This window comes from Esox lucius, chromosome 17, assembly GCF_011004845.1.
Source record: "Esox lucius isolate fEsoLuc1 chromosome 17, fEsoLuc1.pri, whole genome shotgun sequence".
NCBI lineage: Eukaryota > Metazoa > Chordata > Actinopteri > Esociformes > Esocidae > Esox > Esox lucius.
In genome coordinates this window covers 15,152,429-15,176,549 of record NC_047585.1, presented here as the reverse complement: position 1 = coordinate 15,176,549, position 24,121 = coordinate 15,152,429, and the positions used below count along the sequence as shown (strand labels likewise).

Below are 24,121 nucleotides of genomic sequence, written 5' to 3'. Positions count from 1 at the left end.
ATTATGGTTTGGACCCAAAATATTCAGTGGTTGTTTAATGGTTTGCATTTTGACATGTCCTCAGGTGTTTGTTTTTTCTTTTTTCTTTACAGACAAAAGGGCAAGCAAGAAGATGGCGTTCAGTGTTAATACAAATATTTTTAAAGTGTTTTAGTAAATAAAGTATTGTATTGATTATCCAACTACGCTTTAAGTATTAAGTTACACACTTCATTTCAGAGTAAATCTGTCAGTGTACAATCAAATTAATCAGATTTGGACATTTGTTAGATTTATTACATAACTATACATTCAGTTTCAAGGATATGGAGTCATTACTATATAAATGATGGATAAAAAGTGTATATATATACAGGCATTGAGAAATAATGTTCAAACTCTGGTTGTAAGTAATCAGAATGGCGAAAATCTGGTCTCTGTGTCGACGTCCTGCTCCTGTAGAGGGGAGAATTTTATTAAATGTCACAAGGCATAAATTAACTGTGTGCATAATATAAAAAGATTTGTTTCGTGGCTCACCTGATTGAGCTTCTTGAACTCCACAACCTGGAAAAAGATGTGCTCCAGGATGTGTTTGGCATCCCTTTGGTCTTTGTCCAACTTTCCTGTCACCCCCAAGATGTCCCCACACTTCCTCACATAAAACTCCAGGTCTTCGTCTGTGCCTGCAGGTAGAAAGAGTACAGAAAACGTTTCATTAATCATGCTTGATTTAAAAAAAAAAAAAAATTATAATAGTTTGAGGAGATTCTCTAATAACTAAAGTTTGAACCCTCACATTTGTTGGAAAGTTGTGCCAGACGCACTTTCTCTGAAGAGAAGGTTTCATCCAGGTCAAAGAGGTCAAGCATAGGTGGAGGAAGGTCCCTGAAGGCAGGCGGGAACACCTGCTCAAATTAACCCCCAGGAAAGCAATTAGATGAAAACATACCGAATTGGTAATGTTCTATAATGAACAAATGTGTAGCTTTACTAAATACCAGTCAATAAGCTAATTTCAGATACAAATCAGCGCATTAGTGCCATTATAGTGGTGTGTACAACAGAATGTTGGGTAACATGGTTGAGCTAATGGAGATGTGTGGTACTAGTGCTAGGGAGTGGTGTTGACACAGCAGAAAACGTACAGCAGGCTCCAGCTGGGGAAGGGGGGTCTCGAACTGAGGTGTGATCAGCTGGAGAGGCTCATGTTTGACATTCAGCTGCTTGTAGGAACTGCAGGGGGACAGTCGGACACATAGTTGTCAACAAACACGCGGACTGTAGCCGCCTAGCGAAAACTGACGATGCCCTATGTGTTTTCACCTAATGACTTGGGGCAATGTGTTGGTGGACAGCTGGAGTAGAGACATGTCAAACAGGGAGGTAAAGTCTCTGGGGTTTTCCTCTCCCTCTTGCAAGCACACTCGTAGTCGCTCAGACAGACAGCCGGTGTCTGGTAGCATGGTGTAATCCGTTATCTGAGCCAAACACAAAATGGTAAGCACCACATTTGGAACACAAAAGGGAAAAAACTCCAGATCCTAAAACCTTCCTTGGCTTCTCACCTCTGGGTCCTCTGCATCTATCTGGTTCAGATGAATGTTATCACCCATAAGCCACTGGAAGACAACATCCTGCGTAACAAAACCAAAAGGCACCGTTACAACCAAATGTAGTCTGTAATAGGACCAAAGAGTCGTTAGAGAATAGTGCTTCCAACTGACACAGCACTCGCCATTATTTTACTGTTCTCCTCTTTGTCCAGGTACTGGTCGCTGAACATGTGACAGGAGCCCATCACTGCCAGTTTGCCTGCCTCCTGTATTACAAAAAAAACACAATTGACACAAACAGTAAATAGCTGACGTACTGTGAAACACGGTGAGGTCATGCCGTGGTGTTTTCAGGAGGTCAACGGGAGCTCCTCACCTTGACCTGATAGAAGGCCAGGACAGGCCGGTTGAGGGGGAAGCAGACGGAGCCCGTGGAGAGCACAGCTACAGCAGGCTTCATCACGCTCAGTGTAGCTCCGTACGGGTATACAAACGTGAGAGCCCTGTTTAAGTACATATTAGGAAAATATATCATCTGTTACCAGAGGAGTACAGACCGGCGGGTTTATTTTTTGAACAAAGGCCAACAACCATGGGCAAATCTGCTTGTTTGATTAAACGTGAAACTGTGATTAACTCTGTTCTCTGGTGAGATTGTTGACAGTTTTTAAAATGCTAGCATGAAGAGAGAACACCTACTGCGCATTGTTTCCAGCATTTTCGTCTTCGATGATCCCTGTTACCACTTTGCCTGCAGCTCGACTGATCTCTCTTGAGAGACAAATACAGAAACAGTGGCTCAACAATGCATGCATCATTCATAGTGGAACTATTAACCTCATTACCCTTCATTGGTACATAAACTTCTTTGGCATGGAGAAGGAACCAATGTTAAAACTCTGGCAAACATCTAAATGGTTAATCAACTAACCTGTTTCAGAAACACCATTGGACACAAGTGCTTCTTTTGGATGGAAATACTTGTAGTAAACATTCCTCACGACAGCATCTACAGTAAATTGATTGGAGATAACATTAGCCATAAAAAACTGACAGTTTAATATCTAGAGGACAACATTGTTATTAGTCCTCATAAAATACTCACCACTGTTGACCATTATACCAAACTCCTCAAGAAGGAAGTTTATATTGGTGTCATACTTCATCTCCCCTCCCTCACCCAGCATCACAAGGACATCTCCTCCTGCATCCAGGTACTGCTTAAGGACCTCCAACTGAACAAGAGCAAATCAGTGTTTGAATCCCAATATAAAGTTTACAACATACTCAACAGTGTTCATGTTGACATAAAAACATTATATTTTACAGGTGTGTTTTGCTGAAGAAATGCAATTCAGAGACAAGTTTATACTCTGAAATCTGGTTACGTCATTAGCTGAAAAGTAAAAAATATAGAACAAACAATGGCTACACCGTAAAACACAAACGTTTTTTGGTTCCTTCTTCTCTATACCCAAACACCCATCCATGAATGCATGTAATTTGACCTCTCCCAACTCTATCATGCCCAGCAACACACCTCAGCTGCAGTGAATTTTTCCCTGGGACCTGCAGTAATCCACAACTTCACACCATTCAACTTCTCCAAGGTGAGCTCTTCTTTTATGCTATGGAGGAACACATAAAATCAAATGTAGGAAGTCACCTTATTCTACTGACGAATAATAAAATACCCCAATTTGTTATTCGTACGTAGATGAATAGAAAGCATGTATAGCCAGCTCGCTGTTTACAACATGGACATGGTTGACTAGTACTGTAGCTGCCTACAGTACAGTACCTCTGAATCTTCCATTGCGCTCTGAGTCTCTTCTGCAGGGACTTGTAACCATTGTTGGCAGTGAAAAGTTCTCTCTTGGAGGCGTTAAAAACAACACTGTTGCGCTCCTCCTTCTCCATTGTATGCGATATTCAAAGTCCTATTACAGACACAATTTTACGTTACTGTACTACAGAACTTAACATAATGTAATATTCAGTATTCTCTAGATAGTTAGCCAATGTTATTGTTAGCTAGTATACGATAAGCAGAAAACAGCTCGAGTAACGGTAATTACTTACAATTCTTTACTGGACTAGAAGTGTTAAAGGACCAAATGCTTGGTTTTCCTTTGTTTTGAATACGTTCCTACATTCCTAATGCAACATATCAAAAATATTCGCAAGTGTATAGAAAAGACGCTAAGGAGCTAACGTCTTCCAGTGGTGCATTGTGGGTATCAAGCTGTGATTCACCACAGTAACCATGGGCGCTGCTCGCATAGCAACGAGTGTAGCTATGAGAAATTCGATATTTTCTCTAAACATATATTAATAAGTGATCAGTGGTGGTCCAGCGGTCTAAACCGCTTCCCGGGTTAGAATATAGCCCACTATTCTTTTAATACAAGATTTTCCTCTATTCCATGTGTCTAATAAAGCCTGAAAATGTATTCATAATGTCGATCGGTATACATTGATATAGATTTGTTCTACATGCGAACACAGATGTCGGAGAGGGATGAGGACTGATTGTGTGATTGAATCAAGGAACATTCTAGTAGGGATCTGATTTGAATATCAATCATGATGGTTTTTGCCGAGTTGTTTTGAACACGAACACGTATCTAACGAGCCCAGCAACGTTCTGTAAACTGCGGCACTGGCTGAGTTTTCACCGAAGACAACAATTTAAAGATGCATTCGGCGATATTTGGCAAAAAAAAAAGTTTATGTAGAAGTCGTGCTGCACTAAAAAGAGTCACCGAAAATGGTGTGCTATGTCATGTATGTGTCAGCATTAACACTCGCTTTCAAACTATAATTTGTTTGAATAACTGAAACCCTTTGATAGGGTTTCTATTTATTTTATACATATTACACAACCAGCCCAAAATGTGACGTTAAAAATGTTGATCTCTAATGTCTCAGATTAAATCTTTAAATGGTCCTCGTGTTGTTTACTGAACAGTAACAAATTATAGGGTTTATCCCGTCTATACCGGAGCAAATGTCATCACAATAATATATGACTTCAAGGAGGTCCAAGTGAAAACATCAAGGTGACATTTGACCCAAAGAAAGAAGAACTATATAATGCCAGTCCTAGAGTTCATGACACACACCTCTATTCTAGCAAGGCATACTTAGGCTTCAGGTCTCTACTACAGACCTGAAGCCTAACATTCATCATTTTGAATGTTTTAAACAAAGAATGGTCTGTACCATCCTAGGGCATTGCCGAATGACCTTGCAAAAGGGGCATGGGAAACTTGCAGGGAAAACCTGGGTTTACTCTGAATAATCGGGGGAATGCCGTTTAGTGGGTGAGATGTAGTTGTCAACCCTGTTTGAAGGGTGTGACTGACCAGCAAACAATGCCTATGGCCATCTGAGCTGTGTGGAAGCAAAGACTTGGCTGTGAAAAGCAATGTTCTCTCTAAATGTAATTGAAAACCTACAGTAGAAAATCAAAAGTAAATTTAGTCTTTTGCATCAAATGAAGACAACTGCCCATTAGAAGCTGGTCTTTTGTCTTTATTTCACACAATACCTTTGATTTAATCCATTACAAAGCAGTGCTTTTCTAGGACCTGGAAGGAGCTCCACCAGGAAATATTTGACTCCTAAGCTATTTTATTTATTTTTGCCATTATACTTTTTATTATCACAGGGATTAATTGAGCACCAAAGACATACTGCATTATTTTTAACCCAATTCATGCTGTACAGTTTATTCACAAAAAAACAAAAAAACATTCTATATACTCAATCGGAAAGCAATTTGAAGAGAGACATTTTAGGTCTACTGTGTTACATTTCATTGAATTAACTGGTGAGGGGATAAATAATAGCTACACAATAACAAACCTTTCTTCATTACTTCTTTTAGAGGAAAGTGATTGGAAAATATATTTAAAAAAATACTAGACTGGAATTATCCGTATCATTCTTTTCTATGCCTGTAGCGGTGCTAGACTTTTTTACTATTTGCTACTTAACATTTTTAGTAGAAAAAGAAAACATTTGAAAAATGAAATAAGCAATAGTGCAGGATCTGTACATTTCTAATCAACACACATACGTACAGTGGGGAGAACAAATATTTGATACACTGCCGATTTTGTAGGTTTTCCCACTTACAAAGCATGTAGAAGTCTGTAATTTTTATCATAGGTACTCAACTGTGAGTGAGGGAATCCAAAAAAAGAATCCAGAAAATCACATTGTATGATTTTTAAGTAATGCATTTGCATTTTATTGCATGACATAAGTATTATCAGTATACATCAGAAAAGCAGAACTTAATATTTGGTACAGAAACCTTTGTTTGCAATTACAGAGATCATAGGTTTCCTGTAGTTCTTGACCAGGTTTGCACAAACCGCAGCAGGGATTTTGGCCCACTCCTCCATACAGACCTTCTCCAGATCCTTCAGGTTTCAGGACTTTCAGCTCCCTCCAAAGATTTTCTATTGGTTTCAGGTCTGGAGACTGGCTAGGCCACTCCAGGACCTTGAGATACTTCTTACGGAGCCACTCCTTAGTTGCCCTGGCTGTGTGTTTTGGGTTGTTGTCATGCTGGAAGACCCAGCCACGACCCATCTTCAATGTTCTTACTGAGGGAAGGAGGTTGTTGGCCAAGATCTCGTGATACATGGCCCCATCCATCCTCCCCTCAATACAGTGCAGTTGTCCTGTCCCCTTTGCAGAAAAGCATCCCCAAAGAATGATGTTTCCACCTCCATGCTTCACGGTTGGGATGGTGTTCTTGGGGTTGTACTCATCCTTCTTCCTTCTCCAAACACGGTGAGGGGAGTTTAGACCAAAAAGCTTTATATTTTTCTCATCAGACCACATGACCTTCTCCCATTCCTCCTCTGGATCATTCAAATGGTCATTGGCAAACTTCAGATGGGCCTGGACATGCGCTGGCTTGAGCAGGGGGACCTTGCGTGCGCTGCAGGATTTTAATCAATTTTTGAGACTGTGGTCCCAGCTCTCTTCAGGTCATTGACCAGGTCCTGTCGTGTAGTTCTGGGCTGATCCCTCACCTTCCTCATGATCACTGATACCCCACAACGTAAGATCTTGCATGGAGCCCCAGACCGAGGGAGATTGACCGTCATCTTGAACTTCTTCCATTTTCTAATAATTGTGCCAACAGTTGTTGCCTTCTCACCAAGCTGCTTGCCTGAAGCCCATCCCAGCCTTGTGCAGGTCTACAATTTTATCCCTGATGTCCTCACACAGCTCTCTGGTCTTGGCCATTGTGGAGAGGTTGTACCCTGTTTGATTGTGTTGACAGGTGTCTTTTATACAGGTAACTGTGAGAACTGGAATTCTTACTGGTTGGTAGGTGATCAAATACTTGTCATGCAATAAAATGCAAATTAAAAAAAATCTAACGTGATTTTCTGGATTTTTGTTTTAGATTCTGTCTCTCACAGTTGAAGTGAACATATGATAAAAAATTACAGACCTCTACATTCTTTGGAAGTAGGAAAACCTGCAAAATTGGCAGTGTATCAAATACTTGTTCTCCCCACTGCAGTTTCATTGAGTTATTTTAAGGATCTGTGAAGTCTAAAATTCACATGGTGACTTTGGTGAAGATTTGATCCCCTGAAACTGCTTGTCAAATTCAGAAGTTTGATTCACCAAAATAGGCCACAAGATGAGTGTCACCCACATGCCTTAAAAAAAAAAAAGTCAAATATGCACATACAAATACATTATGGGGGATCTCTCCAAATAATGGGTCAGTCCAAACCACGTTGTATATCAACACTTTATTTAATCAACACAAATTAAGGATAAAAAAAATATATATGAGGAAATAATCAGATGTCAGGGAAAAGAGGCATTTTGCTCATAGTTAATTCCAATAAGAAGCATTTTGAATTTAAACCAATCTATTAATCTAGGTGACGGTTTGAGAGACAATTGATGGCAACTATCAAACTACTAGTAGCAGTTTAAACGATATGGTTTTAAACTGTGACAGAGATTGTTTCCATTCATTCAATTTATTGAATCAATAAAGCAAGTAATAAATACAAATCTGCCAATTCACACACTTGCATAATTAAGAAAGTAACTCAAATTCTGTGATAGTCGTCCTTCGTTTTACAATTTGTGAAGACAATACTATGAAATCTATGATCAACAGCCAAACACAAATCATGACTTAATACCAAAATACCAGAGATTAAAGAAGCAATACAGTGGTAGGAAATTATTCCTCTTGAAAGCAGAACATCAAACATCAAACCAGTATCTTTGACACAAAGGATAAGCCATCTCGGAAGAGGAAGAATACAAAACAAGTCTTCTACTGTGTTCAGTATACAATAATTAACCTGGAACTCATGCAAAATAATGTTTTTCAAATGACCAAAACAGGGATGGGCAACATCAATCTGAAGATGTTAAGATGGAAAACCCAGTGGATAAAATGTATTGTAATAGTTTGTATTGAACGTCATGATTTGTTTTCTACTGAAGTCAGGTGTTTAAACAGGGGCAAAAGTGTGACACCAACCACATCTTTCAGGACCGGAGTTGCCAATACCTGTACGATCACCAACTTCAATAAATCCAGTGATTTCAGAGGCCCATAGTCAAAACTGGTTTCAGACATCCAACTCGAACAGGTACATCTAATCTTGGGAAGCTGACCTGGACCTCGAACGCGAGCGGGATTTTGAGCGAGAGGCTGACTGTTTGGTGGGTGATTTGGAATCCCGGCGGTCTTCTCTCGGGGAGGGGGACTTGGAGGAAGACTTGGCCACTTCTCCGTTTCCATTCTCTGTGGGGGTGGGGGAGCGACTCCGGGATTTCTTGCTGACAGACTTCTCCTTGGAGTGGCTTCTGGTTCCCCGGTCAGACTTGACTTTTGACTGGCTCTTAGAACGAGACTTACGGGAGAGAGAGCGGGATTTGTGGCTCGCCGATCGGCTGCGAGACTTGCGAGAAGCGGAAGGAGACTTGGAACGGGACTTCCTGGTGCGAGAGCTTGACTTGGAACGAGACTTGCGGGACTTCTTCCCGGATCTGGAACGAGACTTGTGGTCCGACCTGGAGCGAGAGCGCCGTTTGCTGCGAGAGTGAGACCTGTGGAGAACAAACACACTGAAATGAATACTAGGCTGTGGATTTTCATACTTGTCTTTTTAAAATGACAGACTAACTTATGGATAAAACCTATGGCTGTCAAAATGTTCTTAAAAGCATACGCGACCATTCAAAAATATTTTCTAATATCTACATGAAAATGTGTAAAAATTAAAGGTGCGTTGAGTGTAATGACATTTTGTCCGGTAGGGGGCAGCATCACACAACAACAAAACTTTTTTTTTTTAACATGGTGGCACCTATTACACAAATCATATGTAGACTTAAGAATTTTTTATAATTTTATATGGAGGCATTCCACCATTTTATGAATCAATGGACTGAAAAATATTAAATAGTGCTAAACATAGAAAAATGCAATTGGCTGCGTAGTTGCATACATTGAATTCAACCAAAAAGTTAACGCTCCGCATTATAAGGCGCACTGTCGTTTTTAAAGAAAATGAAAGGCTTTTAAGTGCGACTTATAGTGCGGAAAATATGGTAATGAATTAAGGAAATTGGAATGTACATTTTTGTTTGATTTACATCGCTTTAAGAGTCATTAAATAAGATGCATTATGGTTAAATGTGTGATTATTAGTAAATGTTGCTGTATGCCCCCCCCCCCCCATATTTAATATTCTGTGAAGTGTCTGGGATCTTCCAGCCAGGCCGGTGGTCAGCATCCTCACCTTGAGCGAGACCTTGAGCGGCTGCCGGAACTCCCGCTCCTCCGGCTGCGAGAGCGACGCCGGCTACGAGACCTGGGAGGTCAAAACACACAGTGAGCCCCAGGTGACCGACATTAACAGGAGATGCGTAAAAAGGAGGCGACAGCCGCGTTGTCGAGTCCTGACCTGGAGCGGCTGCCCGAGTAGGAGCGCCGACGGCGAGGCTTGTCCTCCACCAGGCGGATCTTCCGCCCGTTGATGTCGGTGCCGTCCAGCTTGTCGAGGGCCCTCCTCATATCTGAACGGGACCGGAACTCGATCACACCCTCGTTGGTCCGCTCCTTGTGGGCGTCGGCGTAGGTCACCTCGCCGGCCTGGCGCATGAAGTCCTGTCAACACAAAAACGTGAACAACAGGTGCGTTTAAAAAGGAGCCTGTTGCCACCAAATACCTTTAGACCGTGTTGTTGAGACACTCACCTTTAGGTCCTGCCAACTGCAGCGGCTGGAGAGGTTCTCCACGATGAGGCGGTATTCCGTGCGTACGGGTGGACCGTACTTGTCGCGGCCGGTCCGGCTTCGGCTACTGTAACCACTACTGCCTTTAAAGGACGCAGAACGCAGCGTCAGAGTGGCACAGTGGGAAGAGACAGCCTACACAGGGGTAATGCCGGGGGCTACTAAGACTTACAGCCTGTGAGGATCCATCAGGCCACTAGCTCCTTAACATTACTGCGCTAATTAGTAAAGGGGCCTAACAATGCCTCGGCCAAAGCGCTAACACATTTAGCCAATGTCCGCCTGACCACAGTATGTATCAGTGGGAATGGACAGCATTCCTGCGCTTTGCTAACAAGCTAAAAAAACACAACATTGCCATTTCTCTGTTGCATTGACTTCAACCTTACATTTATTCTGCTGTATATGAGAAAGTTTAAAAAGATACACCACATCAACCAGAAAATACTAAAAGGCAGCTGGCAAATACCAGTCTACAGATACCGTAGGACTTACAATGGAGGCAAACGGCTCCCTGGTGAAACAGTTAGGTAACAGACGGCAACATGTTTTGTTGGCTTCAACCTTTTGCGCTATTTCTTTTCAACAGAAAAACCAACAGGATTCCTCACCATCACCCTGGACTATTGGCAAAAGGTTGCTGTCATCATGGCTTCCGGTAAGGTCAGCCAAGAGGTCATACGTCAAAGGTCACACACACATTAAGGTGAAAGCCAAGGCCAAACGGGACAGGCAGTCATCTTAGCCAGTCATCATCATCATCATCAGTCATCTTAGCCTCAAGGGAAACGGACTCAGCCCGCAGTGGACTATTTCAAATTGAAACATCAAGGACTTTGTTAATGTTGAAGTCAGACGGTATAATAAACATTGCATCTTCATATAGCCTTTGGTTTACATCACAGCTAGGCTGCTTACAGGAATCAGGCAGTGTAGTGAGTGTCCCTATGCATTAATGCAAGCAGTACAGCTGAAATGTAAACACTAAATCTAACATCCTAAACCCTACTATAAAGCAGAAATGTAGGTAGGTACAGTTAAAATTTTATTTTTCACAGATAAATCTGCAATGATTTGAAAAGTAATTTAAGAAAACAATACTGTACAAATACTAAACATACCATTCTAAGGTCCTTAACTGAAACTGAATTTAAGGTTAAAAAGATACTATATTAGTGGCCTCCAAATTAAAATACATAGTTGGTGATAATCACTTTACTGCCATCTTCTGGAACTCTCGATCATCACACCTGAGGACAAGGTATATACGGTTATTTTTATATAACTAGCTCACACTTACTACGTCCACCATAACCACCGTATCCGGCATCACGGTCCCTTCGTGGACCACGAGCGTGCTCAATGATCACTCGTTCACCACAAAGGTCTTTCCCGTTCAGTTCATAAACGGCATCGTCTGCGTCACGCGTGTCCTCAAACTCCACGAAGCCATACCTGCAACAGGAGACTGTGCATATGAGCGAGAAGACCCAGCAATGCTGACAGTGACAAACGATAAATGTCAACAACAGCTGACTAGCTGCTGCCGTCAATAGTCGCCATTTTACCCATGCGAACCTAGCTAGCTCTGCTTAGCTTAGTGAAATCTTACCCATTCTTCAGGTCAATCTCCAGCAGCTTCCCATAACCGCTAAAAAATCTCTGGATGTCTTTCTCACGAACATGGTAACTCAATCTACCCACGTAAACACGCGGCATTTTAAGAAATATTAGTAGTTTTCTTAGAAACTTTTTTCGCTAACTGAAGCCGTGAGATAAGACGGCGCGCTGAAGCGATGAGCACGCATTGGCGTATCGACGTCATCGTTTGTGCACCTCCCACTTTTTAAAGCCACAATTTGACAATCATAAAAAAAACTGCGCAATCAACAAAAATACAAAACATTTCCATATGGACTTTATTCAGGATTTTCATTTTACCTGGCCTATAATTTGTAGCGAATTAATAATAAATTACGTTTAATATCTACTACCACTATACGCTTGGGTGAGCACACAGACACAAGAAACCATTTTGGCAGTCACGACTGTAAAGGGAAAATTAGCTAGAATGTTCTCAACAAAACACCACAATCAAGAGGTTGAGGACTATTTTTATAGTTGGAGCTGGTCGAGCTCTGTGAAACTGCAAAACAGCTAGTGACAGAGGAAGCTTGCCTGGCTACTCACTGTTCAAATAGGGAGTACACGTTTATTATACAAGCATATTCGAATGGAAACGTTATGCATTTTGTTTTTTGTGTGGCCTCTGTAAGAATGCATATGGATTTGGTAGTCTTTTGTGTAAGTTATTCAAGAGGACCCTTGTTTTTTTTATTATTGTCCCTGTCTATGCGATCCCACACAGTTTCAATTACGTTGAGCGTTCTGGCTACATAATTCCATTCCAAGTAGGGCTTATAGGTCTTTCCAGAGTGTTTTGGGATATTATTGTGCTTAAAGGTAACATTTCTACTAAGAAGTCAAAGTCAACAATTTCTTGTAAGACATCTCACTGTCAAAGCGTGTACTGTGATGCCAATTTGCTCTGTCAGATGCGGATCAAGTACTACATTCGATTTCCTTCAGTGACTCAAGATACCTTTAATTCGTTCATCATCGTTTTGGGTCTTCCACTGTTTTCTGTCATCAATTTGCCCCGTTTAAATGTTTTTTTAATAATTTTAATTTCTATTAATCTCTTTCAGCCTGTTGCTCTAAACCCTCAAATCGTCTCAGAACAACACAAAAAAGAACTAACTGCTTCTTTGCATTAAAGACGGCTTTTTCAGGGAACTAGAAAAGACCAACCGTTGTCGGCAGGATTCGAACCTGCGCGGGAAGATCCCAATGGATTTCTAGTCCATCGCCTTAACCACTCGGCCACGACAACCACACTACAGGTCATTGAAGGGCTTGTTTTCCGGGTACAGACGTGTCACCCCCGCCGTTTGCCTCATAGTGGTTTGATCCACTGCCCCCCAACTCTCAGCAGTGGCACCATAGATAATAGAACAGTAGATGGGCTGATGTCATAGAGCCCCTATAAATCAGAATGGAGCAATTTGACAGCCATCTTACCCGGGACTTGTTCTAAACAATCTACAATACCCACACATGGTAGAAGTGGCATTTCAGTTCTTATAACAGTTGCATTTCCTTAATAATATACAAATAGCCACTGTCATGCATAGTATAATGCAAAAATCACTGTATTTTTTAGAATATGAACAAACAAATTTGAATCGTTTGAAATAGTTTTCAATTATTTATTAATTTAAGAATACAAAATGGCAATGGTCTAATGTAGGAAGATACAGGATATAACTTTAAATATAGTACAAGTGTATAGTAGCATAGTAGTTGGAGGACAGAAATATGAGAAAACAAGGCTACTTTTTTGTGGACAAAGGCCACCCAACATCTCCATACCTTTTTTTATGAAAACGCGTTATTTCATATACGTTATGTGCAATATGAATTCATACTTTACTATAGCAAGCTAGCTGAGACTGTTAATTTCAAAAACATGATTCTGATACTGTAAAGTTACATAGCTCAACAGCTACGGTATAGCTGGATTAACTTTCTTGTTCTTTGATTAAAAACATGTTATGTAAAGTTAAGTATGTTATCATTAGTTACACTAATTACTGATGCGTGAACAATGTTTCCCATCTCCTTGGTATCGTTTATCCTTTTTCTGGACCAAATTACTGCTGCACAAAATATCACAATGCATGACTAGTGTTAAGCATAGACATCATATATAAAGGCTAGATAACCTTGTCCGTGCTGTTGGCCAATGGAGGTCGACGTCCGCACATGGCGGCCATCTTGCCACAGGCCGCTCGCTCACTCGTAACATTGTGTTTTATGGTGCATGTACTTATTAAATAACCATCATTTGCAAAATTTTCGACCGATTTTCAAACGGTTTGGTTTGTTATAAATGTCAGAGTTGTAGTTATGACACTGCATACATATGAACCATTAAAACCATGGACCTCCATATGAAAATATCCTTGAACAGAACCAGATAGGTGTAATGAATATACAAACACAAGGTATTTATGTTAAATCAATAAATAGACTACTAAAACTCAGTGTACAGAATGGCAACATATATATACACTTTTATACTATTATAATAAAATTACTATTATAATAATTTCAATTATTGCATTTTTTTCTTTCTGCCGGATAACAAGCATCTCTGAACTGACTACATTTCAGCCCTCTAAGTCACTTGATATGACTTTAGAAACACTTGTGAAGCTGTGTGCAAAAGCAGATCAATATTGAACCATTATTTGACAAGGTATGGTCATGCGTATTGTAAAATGCCCTATGGATACTCCCCATAGGACTTTTGGTTACACAAAATGCTGACAATAAAAGGCTTACTGTGTGGCAACCTCTTCGTGTAGAAGCATAATGAAATGAAAGGTGACACTGATGTTACTTGTAGAGTAGACTTTTTGGATTGTATGTCAGGGGTTCTAATGTAGAATGACTACAAAAAATATGGAATAATTACAGTCTATTTTTAAACTATTATAAAAGTGACATTTATTTGCACACAAAGAAAAATAGGTACATGATTCCCCTTTACAAATATCCAAAAAAGAAATGCTGTAAAGAGAACTACACTACTGTTGAAGTAGAAGAGGACAGTACCTTGAAAACACATACCTTGGGCTAATGCCCTTTGAAAAGGACAGTTTTATTAAGTTTCTGTCGCATGTTGTTGCTCTGTAAGCAGAGGTTTATAATTCTGGCGATGTGGTGCAGCCTTAACTTAAAAAACAGGGACACATTTTTAATAACATGTGGTGGTGGCTGTCTATCCCATACTGCGTCTCGCCGATGTGCTCCCCTAACACAAACACATCCTCTGAACCGATCCTTTTTCGGACAATGTAAACAACTTCAAGCAGTTTGATGGGCTGTGATTGTCTGGTACTGCCTGATGACTGCCAAATGACCCACTCTGCTGCCCTGACGACCCTCACTGTTCCCTCTGATGGAATCACCAGATCTCCATCTACATCACACGACAGCTTCTTCAGAGCCCGTCACACAACAAATCCTGACATTTTAGTTATAGTAATATCATAACTTAAAACAATAATCATTAATAAGCATGGGGAAATTAAGGGAACACTTCTCTTTTTGGACAATCGTGAGATTGTTTTCCCCAAGATTTTGACTATTGGCACTTTTGGTTATAGGGAGAATTGACTTTATGTTAGCCTTTACCTGAAATGTACATGAGAGCATTGTCCACAAGACCATCGAAGTGGACGGGAAGGTAGCTGTGGTCATGTACTAGGGCAGGAATGTCAGCAAACGGGGATGGAAGATCTTCTCCTCCTGCTGCAGAGGACATATCTACAGCTGACAGGCTTGTAGAGGTGTCGATGACAGTTTTTGCAGCTGTTTGAATTCGAGTCAGTTGAGAGAGACTTGCAGTGCAGTGTATGTAGTGTTCCTTAGCTGGCAAGGTGACTGTTCGTGTCTAACTTCTGAAAGGCAGTCAATGCACGTAGCTAACGTGGGGTTAATCCAGTCATTTTGTTTTATGTTGGTAGGGTTCACATGCAATAGCTGCATTTGTAGAGCTACAGTAGCAAGCAAACCGAAGGTGCAAACTAAAACAGTATTACAAAAATACGTTTGGTGTGCCACTCAAAAATTGCTCTTAAAAATGTTATGTAATTGTCCCCTCCAAACTTGATATCACATTTTCGCCCGTCAGATTATTCCCCCGTAGATATATTCTTTCCACCTTGCCGCTATCCGTAAGGAGTGAAGAGCCCAGCATGCACACTGCATGCACACGCTGCAGTGAATACAGGATTACTGACGGATTGTGTCGTTATTGTGCGATGTAACAAGTCGACGTGGACTATGACATCATCCCCACTTTGCCAACGTCCCACATTTTTTATTGTATTGTTCATTTTTATTCATTGAAATGTTACATAGTATTTTGATGACCAAATAAACACGTACTGCCCAGATAAATAGATTTGAACAGTTTTGGCCAAAAACTAGCACACTTACTTAATTTGAGTCTACCCAAGAGCTATGAGTCTAACCAGGAGATATGATGAGTCCATGTAGGAAACTTTCCTCACCAGATAAACACAAGAGACAGGAGAGAGAATCATTAAAGGATGCTATTTTTATTTAAGTTTCTTTACAGCTTCACAGATACCTGTAATATACACATTTAATTATCCAGATTAACCCAACGGGGCTTGCTGGAAAGCATTGATTGTCCGCTTCTTCTGACACTAACACCATGTCAAAAGAAGTGAACCATGAAATAAAACACACACGCCGATGTAACAGACACACACACACACAATCTTATGGGTTCCACTGCAGACATGTAATCTTGGGGTTGAAGTTGGTGGAAAGGAAAGGAGACGTGATATATATTTAAATCTAGATACCAGTTGTACAAACACACACAAATGCTTATGCACACGCACACTGATACACGGCTACATAGAAAAAAGGCACTGCCAGCAGGAACAACCTGGATACTGAGTAGGGTGTATTGGTGTTTTAGGATTTAGGCCTAGATACTAGCCTTGAACAGCCACCTGATCCCGCAAGCTCACATTTAAACACTATACAGATTACTGCGCCAATCAGCACACTTTCATGAATTATGGGTGTGGTCTGGTAATGATGAGTACTAACACAGATTGATTTCTCATGAACGTTCAGCAATGTTCAACATTAAGTAGTTTTTTTGTGATAATGTTTTTCCTCTGCTGTATTCTTTTTTTTGTTTTTGGTACTTGCTAAGGTGCCTTTGATGCACAAATGTTGGTGACAAAAATTGTAATAGTCGTTTTCAGAGTTCTTAATCAGATAGTAGCTGACAGCTACATTTACTGATCTGCTTGTTTATTTGCTGTTGCTTGAAGTACTTTTTGTTGTTGTGAATTATTGCTTGGTTTGATTAGTTCAAGGTCAAGCCAATCGCATTCAAATGAACTTTTCTCAACGCCCATCGGAAAATGCCCCACGCCAAAACCTTTTGAATCACAGCTCGACCAGATTGATATCTGTGTAGAGTTTTAATTTGAGCTTGCGGGATCAGGTGGCTGTGCAAGGCTAGCTGGGTACAGGGTTTGGGTTAGGACATGGGATGGGTACAGGGGTGTTTCTGCGGCTCATGGCTCTGAAGGGCATGCGGTTTTGGATGATGAGACTCACTGGTATACACAGGTACTAACTATCATTTAACATGTTTACTACTATCTTCAGCCCTGATGCACACCAATTCAAATAACAGTAGTTGTAATCAATAATAATGATTTGCCCTTCAATGTTTACATATTTGTGTGACACTCAGATAAACATCATTGGAATAAAAAAGTCTCCTCTTGTAGTTTGGATGCCTGCGAGCTCAGTCACAGTTGTTGGCCAGGGAATGTGCTCTCTTTTCATGTCTTGGTTTTCAACTCCCCTGAAACTGCTGGGAAGTTGGTGATATGAAGCAAGGCCATAACTACAAACAGAATTGGCAAGGGGGAAAACATTTATTAAACTTTGGTGTGATGGTGTGTGTTTCTCAGCTCAGTGAATAACACAAATGTGTTTTTCCTGACAACATTAATGACTCCTCAGGGTATGACCCTTGACACCCAATCTGTGTTATTTAGGCATAGTTCCCTCTCAGTGTTGGCCATCACCTATCAGAGAAAATGGAGGGGGTACATTTACAGCTTAAGGGTCAGAAATTAGTGATTGAAGGTTGGGAAGTTCAAGAAGCATCAGAAGACCATCTATTTCCCACTGAACTATTTCTAAATGTTTAATAAAACACCAGCAGACATTTTATGCTTATGCAGGACAGGGTGAATAAATAACAGGTTGAGATCTATTGGGAACAGATTACCTCGAGTAGGTAGCCATTTGTATATCTGCATTAAGGGTTCTGCAATTTCTCTCGGTAGGCTTCAAATCTCTGCTTTACGGACGCGCTCAGTCTCCTCCTTGTCCAGAATCACCAGGAAGTTTTGCATTTCAGGAACAGAGAATGCATGCCACTGAGGGAGAGAGAGAAGGGGCAGATATTACGCATTTTTGAGATGGCAATTACGTACCACCACATGATAAAAGGACACAAAGTACGCTTGTGTTGTGTTCGTATTACCTCCACCTCTTCCGTCTCGTTCTCCTTGAGGACGAAGCTGAGTAGCTCGGCGTCTGGCCCCGCTTCCAGTCTCAGGGCGAGAGGACGCTCTATTGTGCTTAAAGGTAACATTTCTACTAAGAAGTCAAAGACGGCAATTTCTTGTAAGACATCTCACTGTCAAAGTGTGTACTGTGATGCCAATTTGCTCTGTCAGATGCAGATCAAGCACTACATTCGATTTCCTTCAGTGCTTTAAGATACCTTTAATTTGGTTGTCATCGTTTTGGGTCTTCCACTGTTTTCTGTCATCAATTGGCCCCGTTTTTTTACATTTTTGTATAATTTTTATTTCTATTAATCTCTTTCAGCCTGTTGCTCTAAACCCTCAAATCGTCTCAGAACAACACAAGAGGGAAGGCTATGACGGGCCGCCAGGGACATTATTCAGAATTACCTCTCACAAACACATGTGAAATGCTCTTACATACACTACTGAAACGCTCTCACATAAACAACTGGAAGATTATTCGCTCACACACACTACTGAAACGCTCTCACACATACAAGTGAAACGCTCTTAGATACACTACTGAAAAGCTCTCATACATACAAGTGAAACGCTCTCACACATACAAGTGAAACGCTCTTAGATACACTACTGAAAAGCTCTCACACATACAAGTGAAACGCTCTTATATACACTACTGAAAAGCTCTCATACATACAAGTGAAACGCTCTCACACATACAAGTGAAACGCTCTTATATACACTACTGAAAAGCTCTCATTCATACAAGTAAAACGCTCTTATATACACTACTGAAAAGCTCTCATTCATACAAGTAAAACGCTCTTATATACACTACTGAAAAGCTCTCATTCATACAAGTAAAACGCTCTTATATACACTACTGAAAAGCTCTCATACATACAAGTGAAACGCTCTCACACATACAAGTGAAACGCTCTTATATACACTACTGAAAAGCTCTCATTCATACAAGTAAAACGCTCTTATATACACTACTGAAAAGCTCTCATTCATACAAGTAAAACGCTCTTATATACACTACTGAAAAGCTCTCATTCATACAAGTAAAACGCTCTTATATACACTACTGAAAAGCTCTCATACATACAAGTGAAACGCTCTCACACATACAAGTGAAACGCTCTTATATACACTACTGAAAAGCTCTCATTCATACAAGTAAAACGCTCTTATATACACTACTGAAAAGCTCTCATACATACAAGTGAAACGCTTCTATATACATTAAGATGATTTGTAGTGCGCGTGTGCGAAAGCTGCATACTGCCTGTTACGTTACTCCCGCCTTTGAGTTTCCTTTTTTTTTTTTTACTTCTTAACTTTTATTCTCTTTTTGTTTGTTCTTATTTTTTCACTGTAACTCTCTGAAGTCCTGCCCTCTCTAACAATTTTGTTTGAGAGAGTTTTTGTGTTTTATTTCCTGGGACACTAAGGTGGCCATTTCCTTCACATCAAAAAGGAGGACACTTTGCATCCACAGGGACATGCAAACAAATATTTGTTTGGTATGATCCCGTTTTAAATTTTAATATATTAAAATTCCTGGCATCAATAATAATAATTAATTAATATATATGATATTTATATATAATAACAATGTGCAATAATTACTGTGCAATACCATTCCATATTCACCATGCAATCTATTGCCCATGTGCAACTGCTGCTCCTGCTACTATTTGTGTTATCTGTTGTTGGTGGATTCTTAGTGTTTTTTCTCTTGTACATAGTGTTTTTATTTTTTTATTTTCCTACTCTTACTGTTTGTTTTACTGTTTTTTTCTCTATCCACTTTGCTGTAACATTGGAATTTTCCCATAGTGGGACAAATAAAGGAATATCTTATATTTTCCACCAGATTACATAAAGGTGCATACACATACCACTTAGCTAATAATAAATATACAAGATACAGCTCATGACAAAGTGCCCTTCCAATTCAGAATACATAGGTCTAATAAACATCATACAGAAACTGTTCTTAATGTTTTTATCTGGATAGATGAAGGGTAAAAAATACAGCACCTTCTGTTTCAGATGTGTAGGCTTTGCCTATTCTTGTAAGTATGAGCATTTTCAGAATTTCAGTCCAACAACCGACTCTAGTTAATGTTACGTTCTCTGTCGCTGAGAGCTTGATTGACAGCCTGGTGGTAGCAACTGCGGTGAGCAGGTGTTATGGCGAATCAACACATGGCTCATTTGAATATTAAAATTAGCCATGTGTTGATAGGTCAAGACACGAAAATGTAACCAATGAAATTACTTATTTTGAGCCGGACTGTCCAGCCTAAAGCCGGAGAAATGACCATCCTATGGGACATATATAATATACATACAGTATTCCCCCAGCTATCCGCGGTTCCACATTCGCGAACTCAAGTATCCGCGGAAATCTTTCAAGAAGTCCGAAATTCTAAAAACGTGCTAATTTCAACCATCCAAGCGTCGATCCGGTTAATTGCATTACGTCTTTCTATAAAAAAACAAACAATAAAAATACATTGTTTTGTGTATATTTAATGTATTTATAAGTGTTTTATATCTTCTGTACTATAATCATCTATAATCATTTAAGGGTTCGTCACTTATCCTCGATTTTCCAAATCCTTTCACACATTAAAGTTAAATATTATATAGGGGTTCGCAGAACCGATCCGTCGGGGATGTACTGTATATCGCGTCCGCGAGGGATCGGTTCTGCGAACCCCTATATAATATTTCACTATAATGTGTGAAAGGATTTAACTATAGTGTGTAAGACGGTGTTTCAGTAAAACCGGAAGGCCTTCCGCTCAACAAAAATGCGCAATTCACAGCGAGGTTCACGTGTTGATCGTCTGCCACATTGTTCGCAACACTAATATCTGCCCAACAGCCTGCAAGCAGCATAACCGAGGCAGCAGCGTAGACCATCAGAACCTTCTCAAATGCGACAACAGTCGGGAAGCTTTTCAGTGGTGTATATAAGAGCGTTTCATTTGTATGTATGAGCTTTTCAGTAGTCTATATAAGAGCGTTTTACTTGTATGTATGAGAGCTTTTCGGTAGTGTATAAAAGAGCATTTCACTTGTATGAATGAGAGCTTTGCAGTAGTGTATATAAGGGCGTTTCACTTGTATGCGTGAGAGCGTTTCACTTGAATGTGTAAGAGCGTTTCAGTAGCGTGTGCGAGCGAATAATCTTCCAGTTGTTTATATGAGAGTGTTTCAGTAGTGTATGTAAGAGCATTTCACATGTGTTTGTGAGAGTTAATTCTGAATAATGTCCCTGATGGCCCCTCATAGAAGGCTGTGTGTTCCGCTTCAGAGCTAACTGCTTCTTTGCATTAAAGACGGCTTTTTCAGGGAACTAGAAAAGACCAACCGTTGTCGGCAGGATTCGAACCTGCGCGGGAAGATCCCAATGGATTTCTAGTCCATCGCCTTAACCACTCGGCCACGACAACCACACCACAGTTTATTGAAGGACTTGTTTTCCGGGTACAGACGTGTCACCCCTGCCGTTTTCCTCACAGTGGTTTGATCCACTGCCCCCCAACTCTCAGCAGTGGCACCATAGATAATAGAACAGTAGATGGGCTGATGTCATAGAGCCCCTATAAATCAGAATGGAGCAATTTGACAGCCATCTTACCCGGGACCTGTTCTAAACAATCTACAATACCCACACATGGTAGAAGTGGCATTTCAGTTCTTATAACAGTTGCATTTCCTTAATAATATACAAATAGCTACTGTCATGCATAGTGTAAATAACCATATGTATATTTTGTTACAAAAATATAGTGATTGTCTTTTAATTTGAAACCTTTGTATTGAAACGGACTTCCGGTCTAAAGCTATGCGCTTTTGTTTTCGTTTTGGAAGCGCGCGCGTCTGCGAGCGCAGTTCATAGCAGGTAGCTTATTCCAAAAGAAACGGCAATAACTTTGTCACGGAGTGTCGACGAATTCATACTTGCCGTAAACGACAAATTCATACTTGCAGCCCTTCCGAAGAGGCAAAAGGTTTGTTCATTCAGTTGAGAATTAGCATTTTGTCTGTTAATGTTAGTTTTGCACAAATGTAAGACAGCATGTGATTGTGAACCATATTAACTGATCGGGTACATGTTTTGTATACATTTCAGCTCTTACGTTGGTGACATGGTGAACGGATTATGGTTCATAAAGAATTAAACATCATAAAACCATCAGTAAAAGTCTCATCCTTGTTCGGGGTGCATGCTAAACATAGTATAATGCATAAAATCACTTAACAAACAATCATATTAACAAACAAATTCATTTGAAATAGTTTTCAATTAATTATAAATTTAAGAATACAAAATGGGAATGGTCTAATGTAGGAAGATACAGGATAGTACTTTAAATATAGTACAAGTGTATATTTCTTTATTTCCAAAGAGAATTAACTGTGATTTTAAATTATGTATGTGTTTTTATATACAAACAAATATAATTAAATTTCATGGTATAAATCACTATTTTAGTAACAGTACGCTAAACTGACTGAATTTGTTAGGCTACCTGTAGCATAGTAGTTGGAGGACAGAAATATGAGAGAACAAGGCTACTTTTTTGTCGATAAAGGCCACCCAACATCTCCATACTTTTTTTATGAAAACGCGTTATTTCATATACGTTATGTGCATTTTTAATTCATACTTTACTGTAGCAAGCTAGCTGAGACCGTTAATTTAAAAAACATGATTCTGAAACTGTAAAGTTACATAGCTCAACAGCTACGGTTAGGCTGGATTAACTTTCTTGTTCTTTGATTAAAAACATGTTATGTAAAGTTAAGTATGTTATCATTAGTTACACGAATTACTGATGTGTGAACAATGTTTCCCATCTCCTTTGTATCGTTTATCCTTTTTCTGGACCAAATTACTGCTGCACAAAATACCACCATGCATGACTAGTGTTAAGTGGCTTGACTTTTCCAAACTGGTCCCAAGTAAGATGGCGGAGCTATTGAAACGTCAGATAGAACTATGTCCCATCTACAGTATGCTTCACATCTATGAATGGCACATAGTGAAGGTGCGGTGCATATGTGGGAATCTGACAGTCTGTTGTTGGTGGTTGACTTTTAGTCATTCAAGCAAAGCATATGTTAAGACATTTCTTTACTTCTACCACTCAATACAATAAAAAAACTTTTTTAACCGTCACCAGCTTTCATTTTCTCTGCATTGAATGACAGGTCACTCGTTATGTTAGCTAGCGGTTAGCTGATGTTTGCCAGTGTTGAGATAAATGTAGTTTAAATAATGCTGATTTAATAACCATGTATTCTTATGTTTTTGTTTTATTAAATTGTATGCTGCAGCCAGGTTAGGGAAATATGATTGAATACAATAACCATAAAAAGTTTAGAACTCCATACATTACACTCAGCCACACTAACTCAGACTTTACACCTGGCTCAGATAGAGAGACAGGATTAAAACCCCACAATTAACATACAAATGAAACTGCCCCCTATACAGCACAAAGAGACCTTCTGTCTCCAGCCCCCTGATGTTCTAGTCTAGGTTAGGACAATAGAATGTAAATTACTGTAACCTGATTAAGATTTCACACCTGTATGCAAAGAACCTGTTGATCTATGACCGAGAGTTAGAGCATGTCCTTCCTCATTGGCCAATAAGGATGGGTTTTACTCACGAGAGTGAAAAGTAACCGCTCCTGTGGCGGGAGTATTAAAACCAATGTTCGATCTTGATTCGGGGCGAATATTTTGTGGAAGCTTGAGGGTTGAGCAAATATTTGACCGCTGCAGTGTATTCCATGTATTTTGACTTATCAATTCATATTAATAAATCTTTGTGCTAAATTTCCATTTGGACCGGAGCCTCGTCCTTCTTCAGAAATTCTGATACACGTAAAATTCTTAACACCAGCAAGCTACAGTAACATCAACCAGCTTTTGCAGCTGTTTGAATTCGAGTCAATTGAGAGAAACTTGCAGTGCAGTGTATGTAGTGTTCCTTAGCTGGGAAGGTGACTGTTCGTGTCTAACTTCTGAAAGGCAGTCAATGCACGTAGCTA

At 39.9% G+C, this 24,121-nt stretch overlaps 2 protein-coding genes and 3 non-coding genes across 5 annotated transcripts; all 5 read right to left on the bottom strand.

The window, feature by feature from the left end:
• Positions 1-24: 24 nt before the first annotated feature.
• Positions 25-3,778, bottom strand: ift52 (intraflagellar transport 52 homolog (Chlamydomonas)). The gene is made up of 14 exons (XM_034287077.1): positions 3,618-3,778; positions 3,337-3,475; positions 3,076-3,163; positions 2,641-2,770; positions 2,467-2,544; positions 2,235-2,304; positions 1,912-2,038; positions 1,718-1,801; positions 1,548-1,616; positions 1,306-1,460; positions 1,128-1,215; positions 779-887; positions 520-665; positions 25-435 (listed from the first exon to the last, which is right to left on the bottom strand). Exons 2-14 carry the CDS (start codon positions 3,453-3,455, stop codon positions 394-396), a joined length of 1,305 nt encoding a protein of 434 aa, XP_034142968.1. The 5' UTR covers positions 3,456-3,475; positions 3,618-3,778; the 3' UTR covers positions 25-393.
• A 3,534-nt stretch (positions 3,779-7,312) lies between these two features.
• Positions 7,313-11,658, bottom strand: srsf6b (serine and arginine rich splicing factor 6b). Its single transcript, XM_010868385.3, has 6 exons — positions 11,456-11,658; positions 11,144-11,298; positions 9,805-9,926; positions 9,512-9,714; positions 9,347-9,418; positions 7,313-8,651 (listed from the first exon to the last, which is right to left on the bottom strand). Exons 1-6 carry the CDS (start codon positions 11,560-11,562, stop codon positions 8,198-8,200), a joined length of 1,113 nt encoding a protein of 370 aa, XP_010866687.2. The 5' UTR covers positions 11,563-11,658; the 3' UTR covers positions 7,313-8,197.
• A 996-nt stretch (positions 11,659-12,654) lies between these two features.
• On the bottom strand, positions 12,655-12,736 carry trnas-aga. Its single transcript has one exon. It is a non-coding gene; the product is annotated as a tRNA-Ser (tRNA).
• A 3,279-nt stretch (positions 12,737-16,015) lies between these two features.
• On the bottom strand, positions 16,016-17,797 carry LOC105008999. Its single transcript, XR_004574635.1, has 2 exons — positions 17,768-17,797; positions 16,016-17,561 (listed from the first exon to the last, which is right to left on the bottom strand). It is a non-coding gene; the product is annotated as an uncharacterized LOC105008999 (transcript).
• A 3,629-nt stretch (positions 17,798-21,426) lies between these two features.
• On the bottom strand, positions 21,427-21,508 carry trnas-aga. Its single transcript has one exon. It is a non-coding gene; the product is annotated as a tRNA-Ser (tRNA).
• Between the last annotated feature and the right edge of the window lie 2,613 nt (positions 21,509-24,121).

Excerpts from the sequence above, each read along its gene's own strand:
- ift52 (XM_034287077.1), bottom strand. The coding sequence starts at position 3,455 with ATGGAGAAGGAGGAGCGCAACAGTGTTGTTTTTAACGCCTCCAAGAGA. Across the intron at positions 1,802-1,911 it reads TGGCCTTCTATCAGGTCAAG|GAGGCAGGCAAACTGGCAGT; the intron begins GTGAGGAGCTCC and ends TTTGTAATACAG. Across the intron at positions 666-778 it reads GGCACAACTTTCCAACAAAT|GCACAGACGAAGACCTGGAG; the intron begins GTGAGGGTTCAA and ends TTCTACCTGCAG.
- srsf6b (XM_010868385.3), bottom strand. The coding sequence starts at position 11,562 with ATGCCGCGTGTTTACGTGGGTAGATTGAGTTACCATGTTCGTGAGAAA. Across the intron at positions 11,299-11,455 it reads GAGATTGACCTGAAGAATGG|GTATGGCTTCGTGGAGTTTG; the intron begins GTAAGATTTCAC and ends CTCCTGTTGCAG. Across the intron at positions 9,927-11,143 it reads CGGTGGTTATGGTGGACGTA|GCAGTAGTGGTTACAGTAGC; the intron begins GTAAGTGTGAGC and ends CGTCCTTTAAAG.